Raw genomic sequence first — 27,423 nt, forward strand, 5'->3', positions numbered from 1 at the left:
TCCTTTTCAACAGTTGCAAAAGAGTGGTTTTATTTTAATTACTACAAATAAAATGGTATTTTATTTTAAAAAACTTTGTAAGTAGAAAGGTTTTTCATACGTAAGGGAATGGCAGTTGACACAACTTCCTAGCTTCAGGTGTATTTGTTTGAAGGAGTGGTGATCTCTGAAGAAATAACCGTTGACTTCTGTTTGTCAGATTAGCTCTGTATGAAATGAAGCTTTCTCAGATGACACAGAATTATGTAGAATATGACTACGTAGAATATCAAGATTTCCATTTAACAGTATGGATGTTTTAGAGGAGTATTTTTATTATACATATTTCTACTGTTGTGTTTGAGTTATATGTTACTGATAGACTTCTGTATCTTGGCCTGCTTAAAATCAAGGGCCACACAGGTAACAGTTACCAGCTGTAAATGCAGATATCAAATATGAAGTAATCCTTTAAGACTGAGTATGTTTTAAGGGGATGAAAGAGGGGAAGCAAATGTCTTTTCTTCAACTGTAATTAAGTAGTACTACTATTGTACTATGGCACACACAATTCTAAATCAGATCACAGTTTCTCATGTTTGCACACGATGACTGGATATTCCAGTCCAGTGTACAGTGTTTGATTTCAAAGCAAGCGAATGTCTTCTCCTGCTTCTTGCATTTCAACTGCTGCTCAGCAGTCAGTTGTATTACAAGTGCTGGAATGTATTTTGGCTTTTGAAAACTTTAGGTAGAAGGGAGATGTCCGGCATACCTGATCTGGTTTCACAGTGAAGTGAATGCTGCTGGTTGTTAACTTCCAGCTGATGCCAAACAAGTTGTATGCATCTCCTCTAGCAGTTAAAATGAGTGTGCTGGAAAGCAGTGGTGATTTATCACCTCATAGATAAAACAGTGTACAAAAGACATTGGTTACATAGGTATCTCATCCTGGTTCTTTTTCTTGTTTTCGACAGCTGTTTGTCAAAATAACTCTCTTTTAAGTTTCTTAATTACTTTGTCAGCCAATAGGGAAAGCCCTGTTACCTAAGACCAACTATTAATTTCAGGAAGGTTGCATTTAGATGTTTTTCTTTTTAGGAAGTTGAACAGCTGATTTTGCCTTAGGTTTTAGTGCAACAAGAATGAAGTGTTACATGCATTGCTTGTATTTTATTGCAAGTCTGCAATTTGTCATCTTTTTGCTATGCTTTCAGTGTTCTGTTCATTGATTCAGACAGGAGCAGGCACTGATCTGAGCCAAGTTTTGATGGTGTAGGTCATGGACTTTTTTGTATCGATACATTAGACCTCTAGGATTAGGTGATCCTTTGGGAAAACAGCTGGATGCCTAACAGCCAATAGGTAAAAAGACTTCCAGCATCCTTACAGCAGATGATTGAAAGAGTACCTTCTGCACGTTGCAGCTTTGTGTAACAACCTTACCCAGCTCTGTCAGCCTTCACAGACAGCTTCTGGAGGAAATAACAGAAGTAACTTCCTGGCATCTGTGGTGCTTCAGTGTGTACTTACCTTGCATGCCACAGCCTGTTCCCATTTTTCTTCATAGAGTCCTATTGCTGTAAAGTTCTATGAACAAATAAATAGTGGATGTCACTGCAAATTAATTTATTTATTTATGGACACATTTATTTTTAGTGGTTAAAATGGCATACAATTCTTGCAAAATTTTTAAGACAGAATTTGTTTTGCTGGGAATTGGAAACTTTCAGATTAGGGTTAGAGCTCTGAACTTTGCTTTAGAGGCTTCCTAATAACCTAACCAGTTTGGATACTGTGTGAAAGCATTGTAACAACTCAATTTTGGGTCTATGGAGAGCAGTATTGCCCTGCATTACAGCAAAGCAGCAGGACAGAACAGTCACAGGTAGCAGCAGCATGGGACGTTGTTTTTGAAGGGAGGGGATGCATGGGGAGAATTCTGAGTGAAGTTCCCCAGAGGTGATGGAAATTGCCAGCTCTGTTGACTTTCAGAACTTAGAGAGACAAGTTACTAAGCAGCAGGTAGCTGCTCTTGGGTTGGAAGGTAGGCTGGGTGACCTCCAAAAGGTCCCTTTGAGCTCAATTTAGTCAGATTCAAGCTGTTTTATTTGTGTACAAAGTCAGTCTGGTTTGAGTTGCTATGCACTGCTATGAGTAATGTCATTTAACGTGATTTATAATTGCTACTTGCCTTTCTCTTGGTTTAAGCTGGACAGCCAAGCCACATTTATGCACAGTTCTGAAACCAAGAGGAACAAATAGACAATGAACTAATTTGCCTCAGTGTTCTAGGACTGGTAAAATTTAAATTAACTTAAAGCAAGGTATTTTGTTACCTCTCATGTGGAAAACAGTTTAATCAAAAGCTAACATGCAGCTTAATAGATGTGAAACCTTTCATACATGAGAGTGTTTCTGTTAATTTTTATATGGAGTTAAATTTGTGAGCACGGCTAATGTGGTTGGATCTCTTTGAAAAGTGATTCCAAGGTGTAACTCGCAGCCAGTAAATTGGGGATAAAATGCTGTGATTACGAGCAGATAAGCAACTAAATTTTCAGTCAAATTCTGCTCTGATAAGAATTGCATGGTTAGTAATGAACTTAATTTGTGTGGGTGAGTGGGAGTTTGAGCAGAGTGTAATGTCAGTAAAACAAATGAGAGCTAGGTAAATTGTGCTTCTGAAAGCTAAGAACAAAGGAAAAAATTGCGTAACACTGAATTAATGTGTCTTAATTTGATGTGAAAGTACCAATTGTTATTTTCCAGTTACCAAAAAATATGCACTTAACCATCACAATTGTTCTACTGCAGTATCTATCAAGCAGCACTGGCTTACATTTCTTACTTTTAAATTGGTGCTTTCAGCAACATGATTTTTTTTATCCCTTTCTGTAGTGTCGGCCATTCTTTGATGGTCACTGAACGTTTTTGTCATCTTTAATTTTTTTAAATATCAGGTAACACATGAGATGTTCTGGCTGTGGTCACTGAACCACATGTTGTGTGCAGATGGCTGCTAAATACACACTCCAGCATGGAAGCATTTATATTCAGCATACCAAAGTCTGAACTTTAAATATGGGCAGCAGCAGTGTTTCCTAAAAAAAAAAAATAATTAAAAATAATGAAACAGTTTAACATTAAGACACTGATTTTGTTTTATGGTTCTCCATGAATTGTTATTTCATATTGATCATGTTTCCAAGAATCTAAGGGTGAACTGTATTGAAGTCCATAGTGGTTTTATTGAAGCTTCAGTGATAGAAGCTCTGTGAGCTTTGAAGAGCTTGTACCATGGTTCTGTATTCCTCACTGCAAACTCAGTACCACATAAATGATAAAAAGAAATAATGAATGGGGATGTTTACTCCATTCCAGAGAGGACTGTACAATGAGTGGCTAGTGTGAAATAGAATTAATTTGAAATATTTCATGGCAAAAAGCTTTCCCTGTTAGAGATTGACTAATCCTTGTGTGGTTCTCTGGCAGGATCAAGTCCTGAATTAATACCAAAGTTGGTTATTAATCCTGAGAAAAGTTTTGCAGTGCTTCAAAAAAATTAAAAAGTATTTGCATGTTGCCATACATTCATGCAGTATTTGCTAATAGAAGCTTCTGGGAGCAAATGAACATTTACTGATGACCCTGTGTCACTTGCTAGAACAGGAGCTTGGGGACATCCATGTGAAGAGCTAACAACATAATTTTTCTTTAAAAGCCAGCAAAGAAACTTCTCTGAACTGTTGAATTTCTTGTAATTACATTACTTTATCTGTGTTGGTTGTGGAAAAGTATTAGATGATGCAAAGACAATTTTAAACTGAATCCTCTATGTAGAGGAGCTGACCAAAACTGGCAGTAACAGGTCTACATGATGTTGGTTTTTTTTTTTTTCCTGTATTAGTTTCATCAACTACTGTGTGATTAAAAGATCACTTGCTTTCCCTGTCTCCAGAGGATTTAACACTATGGATCACGTGGGCACAGTGGATGCTGAGGATGACCCTGGAACCCTGCCACGTCTCGCCCCCAGCCCTCACAGTGAAGCGGTTGCACACGAGTTTAAGGAGCTGTCCCTGCAGCCCAGTCAGTACTTACCTCCCCTCAATGAGCGCAAGAATGGTGAGTGCAAAAGGAGGTGTCCTCCCTTTGCTCTGTTGTTTTCTGTGGGAATAGTGATCTTTGTTTGCTTTCTTCAAATAACATCAACTGTTTTCACTTGCCTTTCCCATACCACATTTTGTGGAGTTAAAGTGCCATTGTGCTTGCTTGTTATGGAATTTGTGCAGATCGGTTTCACCCGTCATGGCAAATGAGAGCCTGACCTTAAAACTCCAACTGGAGTAGTTTGCTGAGGCACATAGAATGGAGGTGTTACACTTAGAAATAATTTTTAAGCAACAGATAATGTACAAGAGAAGTATTAATTTCCTATTTTTGAAAGGAGTTTCATATTATCAGACCAAAAAAAAAGGAATAATTAAGAACAGATTTTTCTGCAAAAATAATACTGAGTTGAAGTTTCACATCGTATCCTAGAAAGTTTAATTCACCACATAGTTTATGGAAGAACAATGAAAGAAAATAAGATTTATGTTTCAGGAGCCTTTCCAATATCTCTTCGTTGTTGATGTTGGCATGGCAACTGAGAAAAAAAGTGTTTCCACTGTTACAGTAAGCATTGGGAAGAAATCTGAATTCAAATGTAGGCTGTGAATCCAAATGTAAGTCTGAGTACAAATGTAGGCTCATTTTTATTGGAAAGAAGGCAGGAACCTTTTATTTGTGGTGTTTTTCCTGGACTGATATTTTACAATAATAAATATTTGTTTTTTAATATTAACTGTCAATATTGGAAATACTGAAAGTACGTAAATGCAGTATTTGATTTTTAAGGATTTTTTTTAATGAGTGTAGCCACACTAAGCTATTAATGAATTCAGTTGCAAAGGTGTAAGCATTATTACATAAGAAGGCAGCTATCTGTATATGTCTGCTTTAAAGCAGAAAAAAAGTGATGGCCTATCACTAGGCTGTGTGTATCTCACATAGCTAGAATCATAGAATTACTCAGGTTGGAAAGGGCCTCAAAGATCAAGTCCAACCGCAGCCTAACCACAGTACCCTCACTCTAACAACCCTCTGCTAAATCATTTCTCTGAGCACCACATCCAAACAGCTCTTAAACACATCCAGAGACAGTGACTCGACCACCTCCCTGGGGAGCCCATTCCAGTGTTTAACAACCCTTTCTGTAAAGAAGTGTTTCCTAACATCCAACCTAAACTTACCTTAGCACAACTTGAGGCCATTTCCCCTCATCTTGTCACCTGTCACCAGTGAGAAGAGACCTACCCCACTCTCACTGTAACCACCTTTCAAGTACTGGAAGAGAGTAAAAAGGTCTCCCCTCAGCCTCCTCTTCCCCATACTAAACAGCCCCAGCTCCCTCAGCCTCTCCTCATAGGGCTGATTTTCCAAGCCCTTCACTAGCCTCGTTGCCCTTCTGTACGGCAAACAGGTATCAGATCAGAGGGATTATCTCATTACAAAGGAGTAATGAAATAAAGATCATACCCATGTCCTGGGCTCACAGAAGGGCTCCAAGAGGAGTGATCTCCAGATAGAGATCCTTCCTCCTTGGGAGTCAGCCCTTAAATGGGGCCTAGGAGGGGTGCAGCCAGGATCCACCCCTTCTGGTCACTCAGGTGAAATTGCGTTCACCTGTGCCCCTGCAGCGGACTCAGCGTTAGCCTCAGGTGGTCAATCAGAGGTTCAGGCTGTGATTCAACAGTTCCCATACACCCTTCTCTGGGACCTCTTTCAGTACCTCCATGTCCTTCTTGTACTGAGTTGCCCAAAACTGAACACAGTATTCGAGGTGAGGCCTCACCAATGCCGGGGATGTGTCCATGTCACAGCACTCTGTCAGAAGCACAGCACAGTGTCTTTAATTTCACACAGGGAGGCACCAAGTCCCATGGTGCTTTGCTTGCATCCCCCAGAATCATACTGAATTCCAAGAGAGAAAAATGTAATGATGGGAAGACATTGCAGGGGAGAGACATAGGCTTAGCTTTTTTGAATTTGGAATGAATACCACTTCAAATACTTGAGCTTATATTTTACAAGTGCTTCCTTATTTTTGTCCATGTATGTAGATCCTGATATAGAGAATACTATGTTTACTGGTATATTAATAAAGTATTTTAAACTAAGGGATCTGCAACTAATTTATTCGTACTTTGTCTCTATATCCTTAAAAATCTGTAATGTAGAAAAAAATCTGTAACTTTTTGTTGTCTAATATTTGATATTAAATGGATAATCTATATGACTCAGGGACGTACTTTACACATCTGAAGGCTACTACCGATTACATAAAAATAATTAAACAGCAGAAATCCGTTCCGAGATGGCCAACTCCTGAAGTTCTTTTTATAAGAAACCTTGCTGAGTATGTCAAGTATATATTTATCCTGTTCACATAATGTCATTGTTCCATTATTGTTCTGCTTTTATGAATACAGATAAATTGTCAAACAAGCAATGAAACAAGTTGTGATCCTAAACTGATCCACGTTAGCTGATTAGTATTTCATATTTAGTTCTTCTGTATCAGATGATTGTTTCTTTTCTTAGGCATTACTCCTGTAACTTGAAAATACTCTTGTACTTTAATAAATTAGGAAAATAATTCGTAGGTAAGTTTTGTATTAACTGCAAATACAAGCTGTTAATTATTTATTTTCCAGGGAAATGTCAGCAGCAAGAGACTCTAATGCTTGAGGGCTCTGCCTTGTTGAAATAAAAGATTTTCATAAATGGGGGGGGAGGGCACTAATAATTTGAGAAGTTGCCTTTCATTCCTCTGTGCCAGTTCCCTATGCCAGTTGGTTTAAGAGCAGTTATCCTTCATTATTTATCATAACTCCTCTTATTAATAAATCAGCTTTGTCTGTAAATATCAGGCCTCCCACAAAGATTTTTATGTCCTCTATGAGGAAATTCAATTGCAGGAAGCTCACATAATGGGCCACGGCCTCCCATCGTTCTTTTATAAGGTCCTTTTATAAGAATAAGTCATTTGTTGTTTTCAAGGCAGTTATTAGCACAACCCTATCAATTTTAAAAACATAATGAACAGCAAATAGAACTGTGGAAAAGATTGAGAATTCGTGTAATTTTTTTGAGGAATAAAATCTGGTAGACATGTAAAGAAGCATTTGATGGACACCAATACCATTTTCTACTCTTTTCTTTCTTTTTTCTTTCTTTTTTTTTTTTTTTCTATTTCTCATATTAATTAAACATCCTGCCAGAGAGAATACTCTTCCAGTAGTATTTAAATAACTCCTAAGTGTCCTGAAGAGGAGCATTCCGTTATGTTTCCTGATGTTATGGGAAAGAAAGAGCTGACTGTGCCTGACTTTATACTGACTGGCTGTTGTTCCTGGAAGCAGTGACCATTTTGCATTCCTGTTATTTTCCTGAAGCAACAAGAGGAGCTGTGGGCACAGTGATCTTCCAGAGCACCGAAACAATTGCTCGCCCATAATATCACGTTTTAGTCATTGTGGTTAACAGGAAGATTTGAGCTATGTTTTTCTAGAAATTGTGAAAGTCAAAGTTAAAAAGAGCACAAGTAAAATCTGAATTTGATTTATTGATATTTAAGAAGCTTTAAAAATTAGTATCTGTTCTAACTTTTTAGCAGGACTGGATTTCTTCTGGGGTATTTTAACAATTCAGTATTTTATGAAGTCTAACTATGAAAGACTTCCATATGCAAAAGTACAATGGCATTTCATTGAAAAACATGAAATATTTAAGGTTTTCTGTTGAATATTTTCATGCAGGAAGCATTATATTTCCTGTGAGCTTCAGTAGTGATTCTTTAAACTTTCTGTTTACTTCTATGAGACTCTTGGATGCAGTCCAGTAGAAGGCTGAATTATTCTCGTATTGTCTGCATAGTGTTCAGCTGACTTTTACAGGTCAGGAGAGAAACTGCAGTTCAGGCTCTGTAAGCAGGACAAGTGTGGGTGGCTCATGGTTTGATTTTACATGGAGTTAATTCACAGCAGGGTAAGAGAAACATGCAGTGAATTTGCAGGCACGTGCCAATAGTTGGAGATGTTACTACTTCATTCTTTTTTTTATGCTTACCTTCCTTTGCCCCAGAGATCTCAGTCATACAGCAAAGCTGGCATAACAGTTCAGGTGAGCGTAACTCAGTATTCTTTGGTGCAAAGTATCACGGTACAGATTAACCTGCACTGAAACTGGTGTTCTTTGAGTTGACAAAGGAACGCTTAGATGTGCTGGCAACTCTGTTGAAGAGATTGTAACTTCCAGTTGAGTATCAATGACAAGTAGTTTGAGGGAAACAGCATTTTAAGCTTCTCCACTTAATTACTAGGCGCAGGTGGTTACTCTTTGAATAAAGACTAAAAGGCAGTTTATTTGAGGAGAGAAAGAGAAGAGCAGCAAAACATTCTCATACTCTCCAATCTTATCCCATCAAGACAGTATGAGACAGAAATACTAACCAATTAACATTTCATAGTTTAATTGCAGGGAAAGTAATGGGAATCTTCAAGTTGATTTGCAAGATAAGGTCTAATTGTAGGGCTGAAATACTTCAGCTGAGTCATCTGTAAAGCAAACAATGTAGTTATTTGGGGTTAGAAAAACAAACTGTATAGAACATTGTATGAACTTGTGTGCAATAACTTCTCAGTGTATCTATTTGTGTGTTGTAACAAAGAATCATCTTTCTGGGATGTTATATGGTAGTCTTCTGGACTGTCACAATTTTAAGGTTTCCCTTTTTCTTTTGACCACCTGTTTTCAAGCTGACAGCCACGCACAATACTGAATTACTAACAGAATTTCTTTGAGTTTCTCATTAGTCTGCATCTGCTTCTGGATAATTAGCAAATACATGCTCAGCATTGATTGTGTAAGCTAATTGCAATGAATTATCATGCCTTTTCTCTGGAAGCCAACTGTTGCTCAGCTTTCTAAAAGCAGCAAAAGCTACCTTTTCATTGGTTCTACTTCTCAGAGACAGTTCTGGTAGTCTAATGGGAACCACTGGTGTGTAGTCCAGGTTTGTCAGGTGAGCAATTGGACTGCTCACATAAATAAGGCTTGGGAAGCAGACTGTCTAGTCTTAAAGGCTCCTGAAGAATACTTGTTTGTGTACACTTCATCTGTACTTTGATCTGGAAAGCCTTCTCTGTGCCAAGCTGCTGTATTCTTAGGCAGGATGGTGGCTGGGGGAGGAAAAATGTGACACAGATGAATCTCTTCTTTGGGAGCGAGAGGAAGAAAGTTGATGACTAGGTGTTGTTTAGCTGGATGGCCGTGGAGGAAGAGTGACAAAAGCAGTAGGCATCATGGCACAGTTGAAGTACTTGTCAGAACAATATGCTGCTCACACACTGTACCGCACTTTCACAAGCCTGTGTCTGAGAGCCAGGACGTGGCAGAGAGAGGGAAGGATAGGCTGTCTGCTGCTGACAGCAGGAGGGTGGATGGGGATGGTGCTGCGTGCTGCCTTCCTACCTGCTATTTCAGAGTCAGAGGGTGAGAAGGGATTGCACATGCAGATACCGTCAAACAAAAACACAATAGTACTGCAAGAGCAAAGCTTTCTGTGTGCTGAATTCCTAATTTCCCAGCAGTGGTAAGCATGCCACTTTAACTGTTAGAGGTAGAGGTGGAGGGTCTCACTGTCACAAGCCATGCAGGCATAGTTGTTTGAAGGTACCCGTAGAGTGAGGAGTTCCTAGCTGGTGCATTTTACAGTGTAAAAAGTTTGTTCTGACCCATTTCAGCCTGGTTTCGTGACTGTAACAGGGTGAAGGGACCCATGGCCTGGGAAAAGGGGTAGGGAAAAGGCAGGGAGATGGGCCTGAAAACAAAACAGTGGCAGCGAGCTAAGGGAGAAAACTAGTTTACCAAATATGATATCAGAATGTGGGATAACACAATATAATACAATGTAATTGAAATTGAGGCTAATAAATCAAACAAAATAAGAGAGAGAGCGTCCAAAACCAAAGGCCTTACTCTAATGCTGAAGGTGAGATGGCTAAGAAGCACGCACTGCAGAGCCAGGCAGAAAAAGAAGAGCAGCCTAGTGACTCCCAGTCAGCTTTATCTTTCCCTCTGGAAAGAAAACGGAAATGGAACAATGAACTCTTGTGGGACCTGTAGTTCTTCTCTTCTGAGAACAGATACACGGAAATATCGACAATCCACAGAACTGCAGCATTAACTCTTTTACTACCAGTGTACTGCATGATGTTATGATGTGGAATACCAGTAACAGAACTCATAAAACCAGGACATACACCAACCCTTCCTGGCTTTCCAGTGGCTTTCTTACCTATCACTACGTGCCAGAATTGCCTTCATATGACAGTAGCTACTAGTTTTTGAAGGACAGTAAGTTACTGTTGTGCAGTCATTATCCACAGACGAGAGCTTGGTTATACTCCTGTAATAAAATGTGTGTGTAATTGGATGGATCCCATACAGGCCATTGACTGTCCTTTACCACTTTGTAGGGCTGCTTCAGCTATTTGTTTTGGTTGTAAATCACACTGGACTGTGCATGTGCACATGCTCTATCCTCTGCATTGCACATCAGAAGTTTTGCCCCATGTTGCTAATTGACACCTGCTTCTCAGAGCAGGTAAGACTCAGAGAGAAAAAAAAAGTTCTGGGACAATTAACATCTTTAAGTAAAAGACAAGAGTGATAAAACCATATTAGAAGAAATAAGTCCAAAGAAATCAGTGCTGCATAAGAACAATGACACTCAGGAACCAAAGCCTTAAGGTACTGAAGGTCGGATGAGAATGACAGCTTCCTGTGGGACCACTATGGGCTTGGGGGAACTGTAATTACTATCAAGTTCCAAAAAAAAAAAAAAAAAAAAAAAAATCCAAATGGTGTATGTTGAATACTGCTAAAGGAGATGCAGGCAGTACTCAAAACAACTGAATGAAGTCTGTATCACACTTAACCTAATCATATGGTTTAGATAAACTAAATGCACCACGGGATTCTTTTTGACATCTAGAAGAGTCATGTGTGTACCTCTTATCTTATCTTATCTTATACTTCTTTCTCTTATCTTCCACTCCTTCATTATGTAGCACTGGTAACATACATTCTTAACATAGCTTAATGGCTTCTAAACAAATTCTTAATCCTCTGTGCACTTAACAGATTTCAAGCTGCAAATTTGATACTAAGGAATGAGGTAAAATTTCAGATATTCTCTGTGTGTTCATCTACATCAATTTTTCCCACTTTTTTGAGATCTGATAATTTTTTTTCCTCTCTTAGTGGTACAGAGTAGGTTACTGTCCACAGAATTACATAATTTAATTTCTTGAGACAGCTGGGAGAGACAAAAGTAGAAGGAAGAGGGTAGTGAGAAGACTTGAGAACAGCAAATGGAAACAGTTTGGATTAAAGTAATAAACTGGAACAGAAAATAAAGTGTATTCTAAAAGACAGAGCTAGATAGAGGAGTATACAAGTTTTGTACGTACATACTAGAAGTGTACGTATTTAGTATAGTCTGTGGTTGGTGTGTGCAGTGTGTACTCTGTAGAAGTATACAGAAGTATAGCACAAGGTAGAAGTGAAGAATGGTTGGCTAGAGAGACTGTGGAATCCTACAGAAGTGCTGAAAACCCAACTGGGCATGGTGCTGAGCTGCCTGCTCCTGCTGGCCATGCTGGAGCACAGACGTTGAACTAGAGGATCTCAAGATGTCAACTATTCTGTGATTTGGCTCTTCTTTAGGTTTTAGTAGTCCATGGAACATCCAGTGTGAAGATTCTACTAAATAACACACAGAATGTTGTAATTAAAACATTGCTGTTTGTGTTTATTTTTGTGTGTTAGTTTTAAGAAATGGCATCAATAGAAAAAAACAAATGTCTTTGTGACCCCAATAAAATTTGAATGTTATCTTATCTGTTTGGAGAGAGCAAAATGAGTAGGTGCTGATTTCCCAGTAAGTCTGTCTTTGTCATTGGTAGTGCCAGTTCCCACAATCCTAGCATTCCCAGGGCATCAGTCAGTGTCTACAAGGAACAATTTTCAAATGTTAAAGCATGTGAAAAGACGTACAGGCCAAAACTCAGAGCTCTCTAGGGACTATGACCTCGTAGATGGAATATATTTTCACAGGCTACATGAAAGAATTCCAGCAGGGTCATTCCATTTGGTAAACTTCTAAACAAACGTTCTGTCATTTTAGTTTGATTTATAGATTTTCTTTTTAATTATCTGCTTATTGTGAAGAGATTAGGATGAGAGATGTGACCTTTGACGGACTCAATTTAAGGCATCTGGTATATATGAAGAAATTCTGTTACAGGGATTGGTATTTGACTGATTACAGAAGATATGGAAAGTATGTTTTCTTTTAAAGAGATCTCTTGATCAAACTGTCTGATTCTGACATCTTTTTTTCCTGGAATTCCGTGTGGATAACTACATGCATAGCTAGAAATGAATGTTAATTTTAACTTCCAGTGTGTAAGTATTATGAATTGCTAGAATTAAATCCTAGCTGCCTATGTTATTGTTGAAATGTTAGTTTGTGATACAGCTGCTACAAGAAGTAGTGTTGCACAAAGAAAATTGGTGATGTAAGTAGTTACTATGTGAGCCTTTTGCAAATCATAGGTGGCATTGCCTGGTGAATGCCTGTATGTTGTCATTTAAAATCATATATGTACATGGATATGCAGTTGAATGTGTATTTTTTGCTTATATACTTTGACATGTTTATTTCTTTAGATGTATATATGGGTAAGGTGGAATGGTAGGGCGTCCTTCATTTATTCTGTGAACAATGCCAGCATATGGCCTCTCCTGTACAGCTTTCGCCAGGAGAAGAGAAGTAGGACATGCAGACTTACAGCTTTGAAGTGACCTTGAAAAAGCCTGGATTTTTCTGGCAGGAGCAACTGAGGGAGGTGGTGCCCAATTTGGATTTTGGTTTCTGTTACTGCAGCAGAGGAGGATATCAGCAATATTCCCAAAAAATCTCAGATTTTTCACTTGACTTTTTGAAAAAAAAAAAATAGAAGGAAACATTTGATGTTCCACTACCAAAAGAATGCAAAGACAAAAAGCTGAAGTCTGTTAGAATGTTATGGCTGTATTTAAGATGGGCCCAAATTCACCTCTGATGAATCTCGTGTGTGTTCAAAGCAAAGAACTTATGCACTGGTATAAAAAAAAAGTCTTGCTTTGTTTCTGCCTAACAAAGCAGAATAAAATCTGTTCTAAGTTGGAATTTTGTAAAAACAAACAAAAAATCCCTCAGTTACAGCTCAAGTTAACACATCTTTTCAGAGAAGTGTAACAGGTATTGTTTACATGAATATTTTAGTCTGTGTACTCAGAGCACCGTTTTCCTGTTTGAAGAAGGTACTGCACAGATGAAGAACTGAATTAACCCAACACAGTGTGAAGAACCCAGAAGTTCACAGGGCTGCACATAAATGTAGATTGTGTCTTCGTGCGCCTGGCGGATTGAGGTGAGCGCGGCTGCCAGGCGCGGCCGGTTGGGCCCTCAGCACAATGAGCCGGCGGTACGGAGTGACGGCAGCTGCAGGGAGATCCAGAGAGGCAAAGCCATGTTTCCCTATTCCATAGTTGTAAAATTCTACATCAGGCGTCTGTTGTTTCATGTAGACCTGTTTGTATCTGATGCCGTAAGAGCAAAACAGTTTTTCTGAGCTGAGGTGTCCTTCATAATTTCATGATTTAAAATACCAGGGAGGGATGTGGAAAGTTTCTATAATGACAGGGGATTTAGGCCAAAGGGAAGGGAATGTACACCTTCTGGAGTTAACTTCGATGTGTATTGGCTACTTAAAATTGCATATAGCTTATTTCTTCAAAGTACAAAAAATACACGATAGTCGTCTGTTGCCTTATGGCATGTGGCAGATCATCTGAGGGGTATCCCTTCCCCCAAAACCTTCCTGATTGGCACTGAAGCTGATGAGTCACATAAGATAAATGTAAAGTGCTGGAGTGAGTGGCAGGTCAGGAGCTGTGGGAGGAAACGTTCCTGAAACTGCTGGGAATAACAAGAATTGTAACTAATGCAAAAAGTAAAATAATAAAATGCTCATTTCTCAGATACTGACAACGGAGAGTAGAAGCTCTCCTGTACAGCAAGGAAACACATGGAAGCCATGAAACGCTCTTCTTACTTATTTCTGCTAGCTAAAGCCTCTGAAACAGGGCTGGGGGTGGGGGAACGTTCCTCCACATTTTTTTTAAATGCCAATAGGCAGCTTTGTTGCCTGATGAAAATTAGTAAGTAATGAACATGCCAGTCGGGCAAAGGCAGAGTATTGCTGCTGCCTGCAGCAGTGTGCGGAGCAGTGGGGGAAGGGAGAAAGGGAAAGGGGAGAGCCCTCAGCGCTAGTTGGTCTTAGGTATCAGCAAATGCTGCTCCTTCAGCAACTGCTGGATTTATTTTTAACTGCTTGACTCATTCTTTGTCAGATGATTGACCGTCAAGCTGCGTACTGAAACACGACTGTGCAGAAGCAAGCACAGCTAAAGGAAAAGGGGGAGTGGTTTTCTGGGAAAAGAGGTGGGATTTGAGAGTTCTGCTTCACAGGCTCTCTGCTGTCATCTGAGTGAGTTACAGGCTCCAAAGCAGACTGAGCATCTCACAGGTCAACGTAGACAGTGAAGGATGATGGCTACTTTTGGCTGAAAAAAGATGTGATTGCTCTTTTCTTAGGTGAAAGAAACTGGAAGCAGTGTTTGGGACAGCAGCGTACTGCTCAGTGACAAATTAGTATTTTTTCCTGTGCTGGATGTTGCCAGTCTGAAGGATTCTCACCATGATTGATAGCTGCAAGAAGCAGCAACAGGGCTTTTCTGAGATTCTACCTGCAGGAGATGTTAAGCCACTGAAGGAGAAGGAATGCCTTGAGGTGAACAGCCAGAGAAGTCTCAAGGAAGGTCAGTCTCTTGTTGATTGGGGGACAGAAAATTCAGAAGAACTGTGCATTCTCATTTCACAAGTAATCCTGGGGTCATACTGTGTGTCGAGGAGTATCTTTGCACAACAAGTTAGGTATTGTTTTCCCTCTGAAAGCTAAATTCAGAATTTACTAGTTAAATAATGATCTTCATAGCTTGACAGAAATTGTACCATGAAGAAAAACAAGCGATCACTCTCTTCAGAGTAGTATGTAGTTCTGAATTCATGAAGAGCTCTGAAATTTTCTGTAAACATTGCTCAAAACCCTCCAAAATGTCACTATTGAAATTAATATAATGAAATGGATATAATGAAATTTTACACTATTGATAACAAAAACCCACAGACCATTAGTTCTATACTTGCATTGCTAGCTTATTGCCAACACTGGTATCCTGTTTTTCTAGAATAGCCTTCTTTTCCCCATACTTAAATTAGATTAGAGCCTGCTTTCCGGATGTCTGCCTTTGAAATTAATTCACATCTCCTTAAATGATTGTTATTACACTGTACATTAAATTAACACAACCCATAAGCATTGGTTTGTAAAATATGTATAGTTTGAGGATACTAGGAGCTTTATTTAAAGCCAACAAATGCTGCTATACCAGATTAATTTTAAGTAGTATTTGCTGGGCTGTGGCAATAGCACTGCTGAGGCATGGAAGTTGTCTCATTCCTTCTAGCAGGAGATATTCTTGTAGCTGGCCTGCACTAAGGGGGACTGGGAAGAGACCGCCTGAGGTCAGCTGGCAGCCCTGCACAGCGCACTTAGCTGGCGTGTGATAACTTTCCAGGCGCTTTACAGTTCAAGACTCAGACTCCAATTTCATAATCAATAAGAAACAAGCTCTATTTTGTAGTAGACAAAACTCCTTCTTCCCTTTTAGAGCACTCAGCCATGGCCTTTGCTCCAGGTATCATTGGGTTCTCTGGTGATATAGAGATTTCTTCTTGGTTCATATGACAAGATTTATTTCTTCCTTTCCCTTTCTCACACGAGATGCCTTTCTCAGAATTTAAATGCTGTGTTTTGTTTGTTTGTTTGTTTGTTTTGTTTAATTTGGATCTTAACATTTGAAATAGCAAAAAGATATAAAATTTCTTACAGAATTCAGTAAGTGGCAGTTTACTTAAACGAAGGAGAAAAGCCACTGTGTTACTAAGCAATAAGTTTGGGCTACAAAAAAATACTCGTTTTTATATAACAAAGATTTTGTGGTTTGTTGTTTTTGTTGTTTGTTTTTTTTTAATGGGTATAATGTACTGTGTACTGTGTTGATGCAAATAAGTATCTATAGCTGGGAGGTAAATAGTGCTGCTTCCTTTCCTCCTGATGGAAAGACAGTGATTGAAGAGAGAAGGCTAACAAGAAGAAGTGGCTTCCTTCTCATAGTGTTTGCCTTGAGAATTCGAACAGGCCCACTTGAACCTGAGGGAATACAGGATTCCTTCTTCCAGCATGTCTTCTTTCTAAAGCTTAGCAAAAGCAAGCAATTTCTTTGTTACGTATATAGAACAAATTATTGAAAACATAGTAAATCTGTTATGCAGTAAAGATCTGCTATCTTCACCTTTTCAGTTTTTAGTATAAATATGTAGTTTAGATATTTTTCAGATTTCCCTTTCTTGTTCAGATACTTTTCAGTACCACATGTGAATGGTTAAAGCAGAAAAAATTAAAACTCATTTAGCAGTCCGAGATGAAGTATGTGGAAATCCGTGTAATTCAGCAGGTGACATAGCCTTTGCTTCCTCATCTGTTTCATGTACGTTTGATAAATCTAAAAATGAGAGAGTTTGCTTATTTCAGGCATAAATTCTGTTGGGTGCAGTCCTATCGTTATTTCTCATCAGTTCTGTGAAAATATTTCTTAGCTTTATCCATTTTATCAAAATCGCCTTTTGTATGGGCAAGGAACGAAAACTGTTTGTCCCTGAGACTCACTGTGCAAAGGTAGCTAAGCAGCTTTTTCAGAAATTCCTGAAGCACTGTCATGTAATACCAAGCAAACAGACAAAGCATGTAGAAAATTAAATGAAAAGCCTTGGATGAAATAAGGACATCTTTGTGCATACAGTTAGTAAGAAAGAATTGATGTCATCAACAGTGCATATATCAGGAATATGTTTTGGCTACATTTGTAAATGAGCAATGAATTTGGGCAGTTTTGCTTTGTACCCTAGGTTGTTCCAGTACAGAAATTACTGAGCTTGTTCAAGAATGTACAGCTGTGCAGGGAAGTTCTTGAAGAGATTATAAAATTGGTGGAAGAAATGAGTATGGTGCTATCTTTCATGTATTAATCCATGCTTCAGAGTTACCAGTTGCCTACCAGTTACTGTGAGGAAACAAAGCTGACCAGGAAAGAATATTTTCCCTCCCTCTCTCCCCTTAAAGCATAATTAATTTCCTGGGTTCGTATTGCTTTTTTATTTTATTGTCTTGTGAGGAACTGCAGACTGGCAAGTCCTAGGAACAGGATACAGGGCACAATGAGAGAAGCACAGGCACTGCTCAGGTGCTTGCTGCAAATATCTTCATGCTGTCTGGTTAATGAATTACCAGATTTAGGCAGGAGCAGTTACTTCCCTTCATCCATGCAGTTAAATCAATATTGCATGAGAATTGTTTATTTAGCAGACTTACTGCTATTGCTGGCATGTTGAGTATTGGTCATACTCTGCACCTCTACTGCTATCCTGTGGTGGCACATATTCCTGAGGATTCTGCTGGCATTTATTTTTTTTTAAGTTTTAAGTTTTTATATATAGTGTATATTTATGTAAATATATTTTAAGTATTTATATATAGTGCCCCTCATCAGTGGCAGTTTATCAGGTATGTTTCTTAAAATACAGGTAAGAAAATGCTGAAAAAATAGTATACCATTGGTCATAGTTAATAAAAGGAAGCACTTCAAATGCAGTGTACTGATCCTGTGAGGCTATATTACTGTCCTTAACTTTATTTACCATAAATGGTCTCTTTAATGACAGTGGGATAATTGTATGTCTTATAAGTAAACCAACACACTACAGATTTTTCTTCTTCAGTATAGCACCTAAACAGAGAATAAGTACATGGTAGTGCTATTATAATAGCCACACGCTTAAATACCTTGATAAACCAAGGTCACAGTGTAGTAATTATATATTATACACTATCTATATACAATTAGAAGATACAGTGGCTATCCAGGAGTTCTAAGAAAACTTGCTATGCAACTCCAGTCATGCCAAGATTTCCCAAAGCTTTCAAGGAGAGTAAGGCCTAAGGCCATTGCTGCCAAAAAATAGCTGCCGTCTCATTCAGCATTGTGCTATTTGCTGCCATCCTCTTTCTCATGCTGGCATTAGTGATTTTGCAGTCCTGAAGTGAGCTGGATCAGTGAGTAGGTATCACTGAAGGCTATTTCAGTAGTCTTAGATTTCCCAGGTCAGAGTACTGACTTGGCAGGCTACATCTTTGATGTTACTGCTGCAGGTGAAGCAGCTGTGGTTGGAGAGAGGAAGAGACCATTACCTCTTCACTGGCATTGTGCAGTCTTAGATCAGAGTAAGTTATGAAACCACACTCTGAAGCCACTGTCTGTTCTGTTGCTATGCTAGAGGTTTCTTTTCCTCAGTGCATGTATGCACTTCCAGTCTTTCTAAGGCAGTGACTTTGTTGTCACTGACTCATCCACTGAGCAAGCCCCCACAGAAGTTATGTTATTGTCTACATAGCAGAATTGACACAATGCCATTGCTTCCATCCCAGGTTGCGCCAGCCATCTTAAATATAAATCCACCTTCCTTGTTTTAGGATATTATGTAATCTTGTGACCTGGATGATTGGCCTGGGTGCGCATTTTGTTTGCTGTCTCTACTGTGTGTAGGAAGACTGTGGAGAATGGAGGTATTAACTTCCCAAGAGGGCTTTGCTGGAAATCATCTGTCATCAGTCAATGGAATACACTCCAGACATATCACAAAGAAAGTCTGTAGCTGATGGAGAGTTTGAACCCATTAGTCTCTTGACAGTGTGTTTGTGAGCTGATAGTAATAATGGAGGAAATGCAAATCCATTTTAAGAAAACATTAATAGATGGTACTAAGCAGAGGGTTATTGCAGATTTAGAATATGTAATTACTGTTAATATACTTACTGTGTGCAATTTTACAAAATGGTTTTGTTTTTTTAGGTTTTATATCCAAGATGGTAGTTTGTGTTGTTGTTTTGTTTTTTTAATTTTAAAGATTTTGAAAGAATTGTAAAAGTACAGGTTTTGCTTTTAACATATACATACATATATATTAATCCCAACAGACCTTCCAGTAATTTCAGAGGCTTCTGCATGTTCTGGTTTGTTTCTAAGCAACATGTTCCATAGCAATAGGAAAAGATACAGACTGTTCTGTTTCCTACTCATTTAAGCTTCTCAACTAATACTGTTGTGCTTCATTTTCTTTGTTTTTAATGATCACACTTCACTATCCTTCTGATCTAGCTTTTCATTTCCTACTTTCAGTATGATAATGTTACTTCTGGAAACAGCTATGTGTACAATATTACTGCTTACACACAAAAGCTTCAAGCACAGTGCTGTAGGATTTCCCTCTGGAATTCGGAAAAGATGGTTTGAAACAGCCCTCAGTAGTCTCTGCTGCCGTCATTTCTGAGATCAAATGATGGTACAACTGAGTATCTGCTAAAATGAGTATGCATAAGAGACAGTTCTACTTTTCCTACATCGTGTTGGATACATTCTTAGCAGAAAATTCACATATAAAATAATAGAAAAAAATACATAAAAATATGCAAAAAAAGGTAAGGGATTTTTTTGTAAAAAAAAATATATATATTTTTAATGACACTGGCATATGCAAAAATTCTGTATTTAGGTGGTGTCAGATTTCTTTAATGATTGATCAATTGTTTCTATTTTAAAATTAAAATTAAACAGGTCGCATCATCTTCAGGCTAGTGGGAGGTCGTCACGACGACTGTTGATGCATTTTATCTTTAGCCTGCTGAACAAGTCAGAATCACTTCCACAAATCATAGGTAGCTAATATTCTCACAGCTTTTTCCGCACCATCCTTCTTTCGTAGGCATGCCATATGAATGAAAAGAGCGCTACGTCATCAAATTTCTGAGTTTGGACACACAGAAATGAGTAAAGCTGTGTGCAAACTTGTTATTGTATTTGCTGTTACCATAGATTGCTTGTGAAGGCCACCTGCCATCTGTTAAAACACTCTCTTACTTTACTGCCACCCTGCTGCTCACACACTTGTATTAATCCTGGTGCTATAATGAGTCATAAATTACTTCTGACGGAGGACTGTATTTTACAGTGCAGCAGATAGAATCGCCTTCTGCAGCAGTGCCTCACTGCAACTAGAACATGTGCTGTTAACATCTATTGCTCTGTGCTTCAAGCCCAGCATGTCAGAGACTGCCTGTGTAAAGGCTGTTTTAAGAGAGGCTGTTTTAAATGGAGGCTTTCTGTGTAACAGATTTTAATTTGAAGGAAACGACCCTGTTTCCCCGCACTGTCTGTTTCCATGGCAGCCAGCCTAGCAGCCCACAGCGGAGTTCCTACCGCTCTTGGAAATTTCCAAGAGAGAATGCTGGAATGTTGGAGATGGCATTTTCCCATTTTTCCTTGCAGTTTTAAGGACACAAATAGCTCATTTCCACTGGAGGAAGCAGTGAGTTGATTACATAAAGAACTTTTTTTTTTTTTTTTTAATCAATACATTATTCTTCTTGCTGTCAGTTGAAATAACTGTATGCTGGTTAATGAACACCTCAGTGATTCAGCCTGTTGCGTTTCTATACTTGTTAAATGTCAACTATTTGAATACTTTCATAGCACCTTTTGTAGAAAGATACATTTTCAATTTGAATTGAAAATAACAGGATATAAAGTGGTGTTAGATGAGGAACCAGTGCTAGAATTGCTGCACACAGTGTGTGTGCTGTTTTTTTTCAAGACAAGAAGCAGTGGTGAAAGCTCGCCAGTCAGTGCAGATAGCGTTGTTCCTGCCGGACAACTATCAGTTTATTTTTGGCCTCCTTGCATTCCAGTTCTTGGGATTATATAGTACTACTTTGAGACACCTTTTCCATAGGATACAAGTTACAAATTTGTAACAGAGTGATGGCTGAAAATCACTTGCTCAACTTGGCTAGTAACTGTACTCCAAGTCATTTAATAGCACGCTTTATTTTTACTTATTCAGAAAGTAAGTGGGGAAAACATGGAAATTTCAGAATCTCAGCCTGGTGCTAAAGCGTTAAAATTATACACTGACTTGAAAATAAAAAAGTACAGCCTCCACCAGGTCAAAACGGGAGTCTGACTGACCTCTCTGTGCATGGCTTGTATTCAGAAGCAGTTGGAAGACAATTCTTTAGAGTGGCAGTGGTGTGAAGGGGGCATTCCTGTCAGATAATTTAAAGTGCAAAATGTTTGTGCTTTTAGCAACTGCATTTGCTCAGTGGTGTTAACGTAGCCCTTCCTTTGCACATAGATGTTTAAATATGAGAAATGGTATTACTAAAGTTTGCACTGTATTAACATATTTAATCTTTGTTGATTCTGGGCCTTAAGTTTGGAGATCCATCTTCTGTGATTCTAGATGTTATGTATGTTAACTACCTGACTTTAAAAGTGTAAGAGTGAGAAGCAAACAATCAGGCAACAGGCTCAATAGATTCACCCAGAAAAGAGCTATTTGTTCAACACCACATTTGAATAAGATGTACCCCAGGGGAACTTGGTTTTATAGTACCTTATCTCTCTTGAATTCTCCCTTCCCTGGATTTCATCATTTTGTCTGGAAATGGTTATTAAAAATAAACAACAGAAAAAAGAAATATACATAGAGAGAGACAGAGAACAAATAATACAGTATAATAAATTAGTATAATGCCTTGACAGATTTCAGATTATTTGTAAGCTGTGTCCTCCTGTCTTATCCATCCTTATTAGATTTACTTTATATGTTACTGACTGCTGCAGAAATCTTTTGCTGAGTGGATTTCTACTTCTATATATAATCAGGAAAGTCAGTTTTGGATTTAATTTATTTACATTAGATTTGAATAACCTAAAAACTATTGTATAGTTTCTCCCTGAAAGAAATTGGCGATTCTTTGCTAAAATTGCAACCTGAGCTCCATTCTCATACCTTTCATTCTTGTCTTTGAATATAATTTCATCACATTTTCCTTATTAAAACCTTTTAATTTAGTTTCCGTGACTCCCATCTTCCAAATCTTTCTGGTTGTTCCAGCTTTTTGTGAGTCCCCATTTCCTTTCTAGCTTTTCATAAAATAAATTCTTAGTTCCCTTTCTTCATACCCACTACAGGTTCATCTTCAGTATAATGATACAATTCTGTATATAATGTATATCTGCTAAATTGTAGGGATGAGTCTCTGTGACTACAGTGATGTTATAAAGGTCCTTACTGCCTGTACTGTGACCATCTGCTCTGACACGCAGACCTGTAAGCTGACTTTTGTCTAGATGGAGCTATCCAACTCATGTACCACAAGTTGCCACTTCCTCCTTAGAAACATCTCAGCTTCTTTTTTTTTTTTTTTTTTGTCTCCATGTGATGAAAGGCATCTTAAATCCTTATGTCTTTCACTGATGTATAAATCCTAGATTTTTTCCTGGTTTGTTTGCTTTGGAAAAGCAAAAACAATTTTCAGCTTTTCAACTTCTAAAACTAATACATTAGTTTTTTAATTTGCAGTGACTTCTGTTAGACGCTTTATTTTCTTCAGTCACACATTTAAGTGCTCAGCAGTTAAACGACAACAGCAAAAACTGGATGCCAAACTTTCTTTTCCCATCTTAGTTTTTCATCCAACTTTATTTAACCTCCTCGCTTTGATCAAATCAGAATCTTCAATCACTGTCTTCTCTGCATTATCTTTGAGATATCATTATCTCTGAGTTATGTTTTCTTTGGTATTCTCCCTTCAGTGCTTGGTCATGCTACATACAGGCTGTCCTTCCCTGGCTATGTAATGTATAAGTTCTTGATATTTACTTAGTAAGTGAATGTTCTGTGTCATTTATTTCTCTTTTTCTCAGTGCTCCGGTACAGATACACATGGCTCAACTTCAGAAGCACCATATCTAATTTGCTCTGTGATGTCCAGTGTAGATTAACTGATGATGGGTAGACAAATAGTGTTATGAGACACAATAAGTATTTGTTACACGTTTTTGCTAAGAAATGCTAAAATGTCACATGAATGCACATACAGTTTATGTTCAGCTGCACACGTATTGCTTTTCTCATCCTGCTGCAGTACATTACGTACTGGCTTCTCAGACTTGCACATTGCTGAGGATACAGATGAGTTTTTACTCCTTCCCACAAAGCTTAAGCCAAGTATCTGATCGTGACTGAAGCCACAAATTGTGGATAGAATACACTTATAAATTATATAGCAGAGTTTCCCATCATCTATATTTGGAATTAATTTTTGTTAAAGAATTTGTTTAAACTGTTTGGTAAATAAGAGATAAGATACCTACATACTTTGGTTTATTTCTTTTTGCTTTTTTTACTTTCTCCCTCTGCCATTTCCTTTATCAATTCCACCAATCACAGTCATGGCCAAGCAACATTCATTTCAAGAACTGACAGAAATTCCATCAATCACAAATACAAGTAACATATCCTGGGAGATGTTTTTGCAGTGTTGATGCTTAGGTGGTGTAGGGCTGTGTTTTCATTTGTTTGCTTGTTTTTCAGAGAAGTCTCAGAAGTTGCATATACTTCAGGCAAACTTCTTAACATATTCTTTGAGCAGATACAGAGGAATACAGAGTAGAAGTATTGAAGTAGTTATTTAGCTTGCTTGTATTGCCAAACCGCAGTGTGAGGCCTTTCTGATTTTTCTTCTCCCACAGACTTGCCAGTGAAAAGTGAAAATGCAATAACCATTAAATGCTGAGGTGGTAGGATGTGTTTAGACTGCCCGGTCCAACCAAATGACCTAACAGTAAGCATCTGTGTTAGTGTATTAGAATGCCAAATGCCAAATAGAAGTTTGCTCCCTTTCATATGAAGATGGAAAAATCTTTGTCTGAGAATCGTGTCAGTGTCTGGATCTGGGGAAGACAGCTCTAGGTCTGCTGCTGTTCCATGTTCTCACATCTCTGTTATTTGTAATTCTTGTGTAAGAACACAAATTCTTGTGTAACAATATTGTAAGCTGTGAATAGAGCTGCTGTGGCACAGCCCTGAAATGTTTGTGTTTAAATTCTCAGTGTTTGAGTCACATAAGAAAATAACGTCCTTGTTGTCAGCATTTGCCTTGCTATTCCCGGTAGTAATGCTTAAGCCAGAGGAGTATCCTTCCTGTACTGCAGAACAGGAAATAAGCTGGTTCCTTTTAAATTCTGAAAACAATGAAGTTTGTCCTTTGCCTAATTTTTAGAAATTGCATTCATTTTGATGTTCTGGACAATGTATTACTTTGTTTTGCTTCCTTGTGAAATACAATGGAAACAGCATGTCATAACCATACATCCACAATAAACTATTAAGGCAGAATTTGAGAATGTAAGTATTACAAATTTAGTGCATTTTTTTCTTGACCAAGCATCCTGACCATCTCTCAAACAAAAGATGAAATTTCACATTAGGTTAACAGCTATACATACCTAAGAAATAGTGAAGCACTATGATAAAATGATACAGGTACAAGGGAAAATTAACTATATATATATATATATATTTTTTTTTTTTTTTTCTGGAGGGGAAGCATGAGTTCTCTGTGATGTATGCTTGAAGCAGTCCTTTTATGAGATGTGAACAATTGACTGCAAAATCCATTGTAAATAAGGATTTAGATTGCTGCAAATTATGTTCCTAGCAGTTGATCCTTAATGCTTGTCTTACAGTCTTACTGTCAGGTCCAAATGCATATAGCAAAAGTATTTCTAAAATTGAAGTACTTAGCGTCTTTTGAAAGTTTGTCTTGAACTTTTAAGAGGGATATTATGGTTACATTTGAATGGTTGTTTTCTTTTGTCAGTACTTCAGCTGAGGCTACAACAAAGACGGACACGTGAACAGTTGGTGGACCAGGGCATCATGCCACGTAAGACTTGCTTTATTTCTAGCTGCTGTTGCGTGATTTTCACACTAGGCAAATAGGCTTTCTGAATATTAACCGTCTCCTTGAATATTGCTTTGAATTTATACATGATGTAGGATCATCGTATTTTCTACTCTGAACACATGAGGCTTATACAAAATTCTTGAATAATCAGCATAAATAGTTATTAAAGGACAATTCATCTCTTCCTAGTAACAGCAAGTATAGCATAGGTATACATGAATATCTATATATCTATATATAGTAATGTAGAATTATAGAATAGAATCATGGAATCACCAAGTTTGGAAAAGACTTCCAAGATCATCCAGTCCAAATGCCCACCAACCACCAATACTTCCCACTAAACCATGTCCCTCAGTACAACATCTAAATGTTTCTAGAATGCCTGCAGGAATGGCGACTCCACCACCTCCCTGGGCAGCCCGTTCCAGCACCTGACCACTCTCTCAGAGGAGTGACCGGTATTTCAGTGAATAGTGGAATAAATGAAAGTATTCTGGCATTTTATGTCCTATCTCATAAATTTTATGCTGTGGAACAGTTTTAGTTAACAGTCTCTAATGTACTCTGTGAAAAAGTTAACTGTTATGCAGTGATATCTGTTAAAATCAATATTCCATGTATTCAGTGTTAAATAGAAATTAAAAAAAAAAACAGAAATTAATAGAATCGGCATAAGTCAAATGTAAGCCTGGTCAGATGCAAACACTGCCTTAATATAGCATTAAACACCCAAACACACATGGTGACTAGGATATTTCTTTTGTTAATCACTTTTCATCTACTTAACTCTTACTTTTCCCTTCACAGCTTTGAAAAGTCCTGCTGCATTCCACGAGCAGATAAAGAGCCTGGAGCGAGCCAGGGTAAACCATTTTGTGTAAACCTGCCATTAACATCTGAAAATGGACTGTCAGTTGTATATACGATATTGAATTTTCTATTTGAAAAAAAAAAAAACATTACAGTAATAATATGGGTTTGTATCTTAAAAGAATCTGTTAGAATAATATGTTGGCATCAAATCTAAGGAAGTTTCTTAATCCTTCCTAGATCAAGCACGTATGTGGAATTAACTATGGTCATATTGTAACACATATCCCCCTGTAGTCTAAGGAAAAAATACTTGGATTATATTATGCTTGTGTTATATTTCTGTAGCAAATATCTAATCTGTACTACCGTAATTTAGTGTGGCGCAAAGGGATCAACTCCAGAAACATTCCAAATTTGTTTTGGGAAGATAGAAATTCATTAATACAGCTTGACTGAAAAACAAAAACAAAGTAAAGCAAAACCCTCTCTGGTAGCCCGCTTGTAACAGTCGTGTCCACTGATCTGAAGGCAACTGCAAATATTCATTGTTGGACATCAGTGAATTACTTTCTGCTTTTTCAAATAAACACCAGTTAATGATAATTCTTCATTTCTTTCAAGACTGAAAATTTTTTGAAGCACAAGATTCGCAGCAGACCGGATCGGTCTGAGCTCGTCAGAATGCACATCCTTGAAGGTATGTACATGCCTTTTAAGCTGCTATTAGAAGGAGCTACTGTGGCGCACTCAGCTGTCTAACTGAACTAGGTTTTGATGTGAATTATTTCTAAATGTTTGTATGTTTCTCTGCTTCTACAGTGTCTTTAATACATACAGCTGTGGCAGTGAAAGTATTCTTAACTGAGCATTTGTTGACAAGTGCATATTGCTTTTAGTCCCTAATGGTAATTATGCCATGGTGTATATACATATAAATATTACTTCAATTTCTACTCATTACCCTAAAAGAGTTGACAATTCTGGACATTTTTCCTCCCCAAAAACCCCTGTCTATTATAAACTTGACTTTTACCTTGCTATGTTACTTTGCTTGTTGCTCAGGTCATTTGAAACAGTAATCTGCTTTTGAAAGAATCTGTATTACTGTGGTTCATCATAATCTTATCAGTTACAGAAATTACCAAATAACCATAATCCAAGTCAGTTTAATGTTCATTAGTTTCTAAACATGCATTTGGTCTGGATAGATCAAGCACCAGAGAGGAGTCTTTATCTTGACAAACCATCTCCGTATCAACAAAATATCTCCAGTTTTCCTGAAATACAATTTTGAAAATTTTCTATTTGAAAAATCAGTTATCAGTTAAACCTTTACCATAGCATACACTGGTAAATATTAAAGCAGCGAACGGTATCTTTAAATTTTAATTAGAATTGGCTGTTTTGTATTCCTTGCTTT

At 37.9% G+C, this 27,423-nt stretch overlaps 1 protein-coding gene and 1 long non-coding RNA gene across 14 annotated transcripts in view; one reads left to right on the forward strand and one right to left on the reverse strand.

Moving 5' to 3' along the window:
- The window catches only part of MKL2 (MKL1/myocardin like 2), a 64,091-nt gene that overhangs the window by 12,317 nt on the left and 24,351 nt on the right, over nt 1-27,423 (forward strand). For 7 of the 12 annotated variants that reach the window (XM_046900901.1, XM_004945069.5, XM_414735.8 and 4 more), the window contains exons 3-6: nt 3,941-4,107; nt 25,101-25,166; nt 25,998-26,053; nt 26,625-26,700. In XM_046900901.1, the coding sequence (XP_046756857.1) occupies nt 3,954-4,107; nt 25,101-25,166; nt 25,998-26,053; nt 26,625-26,700 (352 nt within the window). In that variant the 5' untranslated portion in view covers nt 3,941-3,953. Of the gene's footprint in view, nt 1-3,889; nt 4,108-14,664; nt 15,019-25,100; nt 25,167-25,997; nt 26,054-26,624; nt 26,701-27,423 lie in introns of those variants that run through there. The other 5 variants (XM_025155316.3, XM_004945072.5, XM_046900902.1 and 2 more) reach the window with 2 other exon arrangements.
- Nucleotides 4-1,575, reverse strand: LOC107054578. 2 transcript variants are annotated; one of them, XR_005839835.2, is made up of 3 exons: nt 1,513-1,571; nt 755-879; nt 4-206 (listed from the first exon to the last, which is right to left on the reverse strand). It is a non-coding gene; the product is annotated as an uncharacterized LOC107054578 (long non-coding RNA). The 2 variants fall into 2 exon arrangements; XR_001468975.4 differs by lacking the exon at nt 755-879 and having other exon boundaries at nt 1,513-1,575.

Source organism: Gallus gallus, chromosome 14 (assembly GCF_016699485.2).
Source record: "Gallus gallus isolate bGalGal1 chromosome 14, bGalGal1.mat.broiler.GRCg7b, whole genome shotgun sequence".
Taxonomy (NCBI): domain Eukaryota; kingdom Metazoa; phylum Chordata; class Aves; order Galliformes; family Phasianidae; genus Gallus; species Gallus gallus.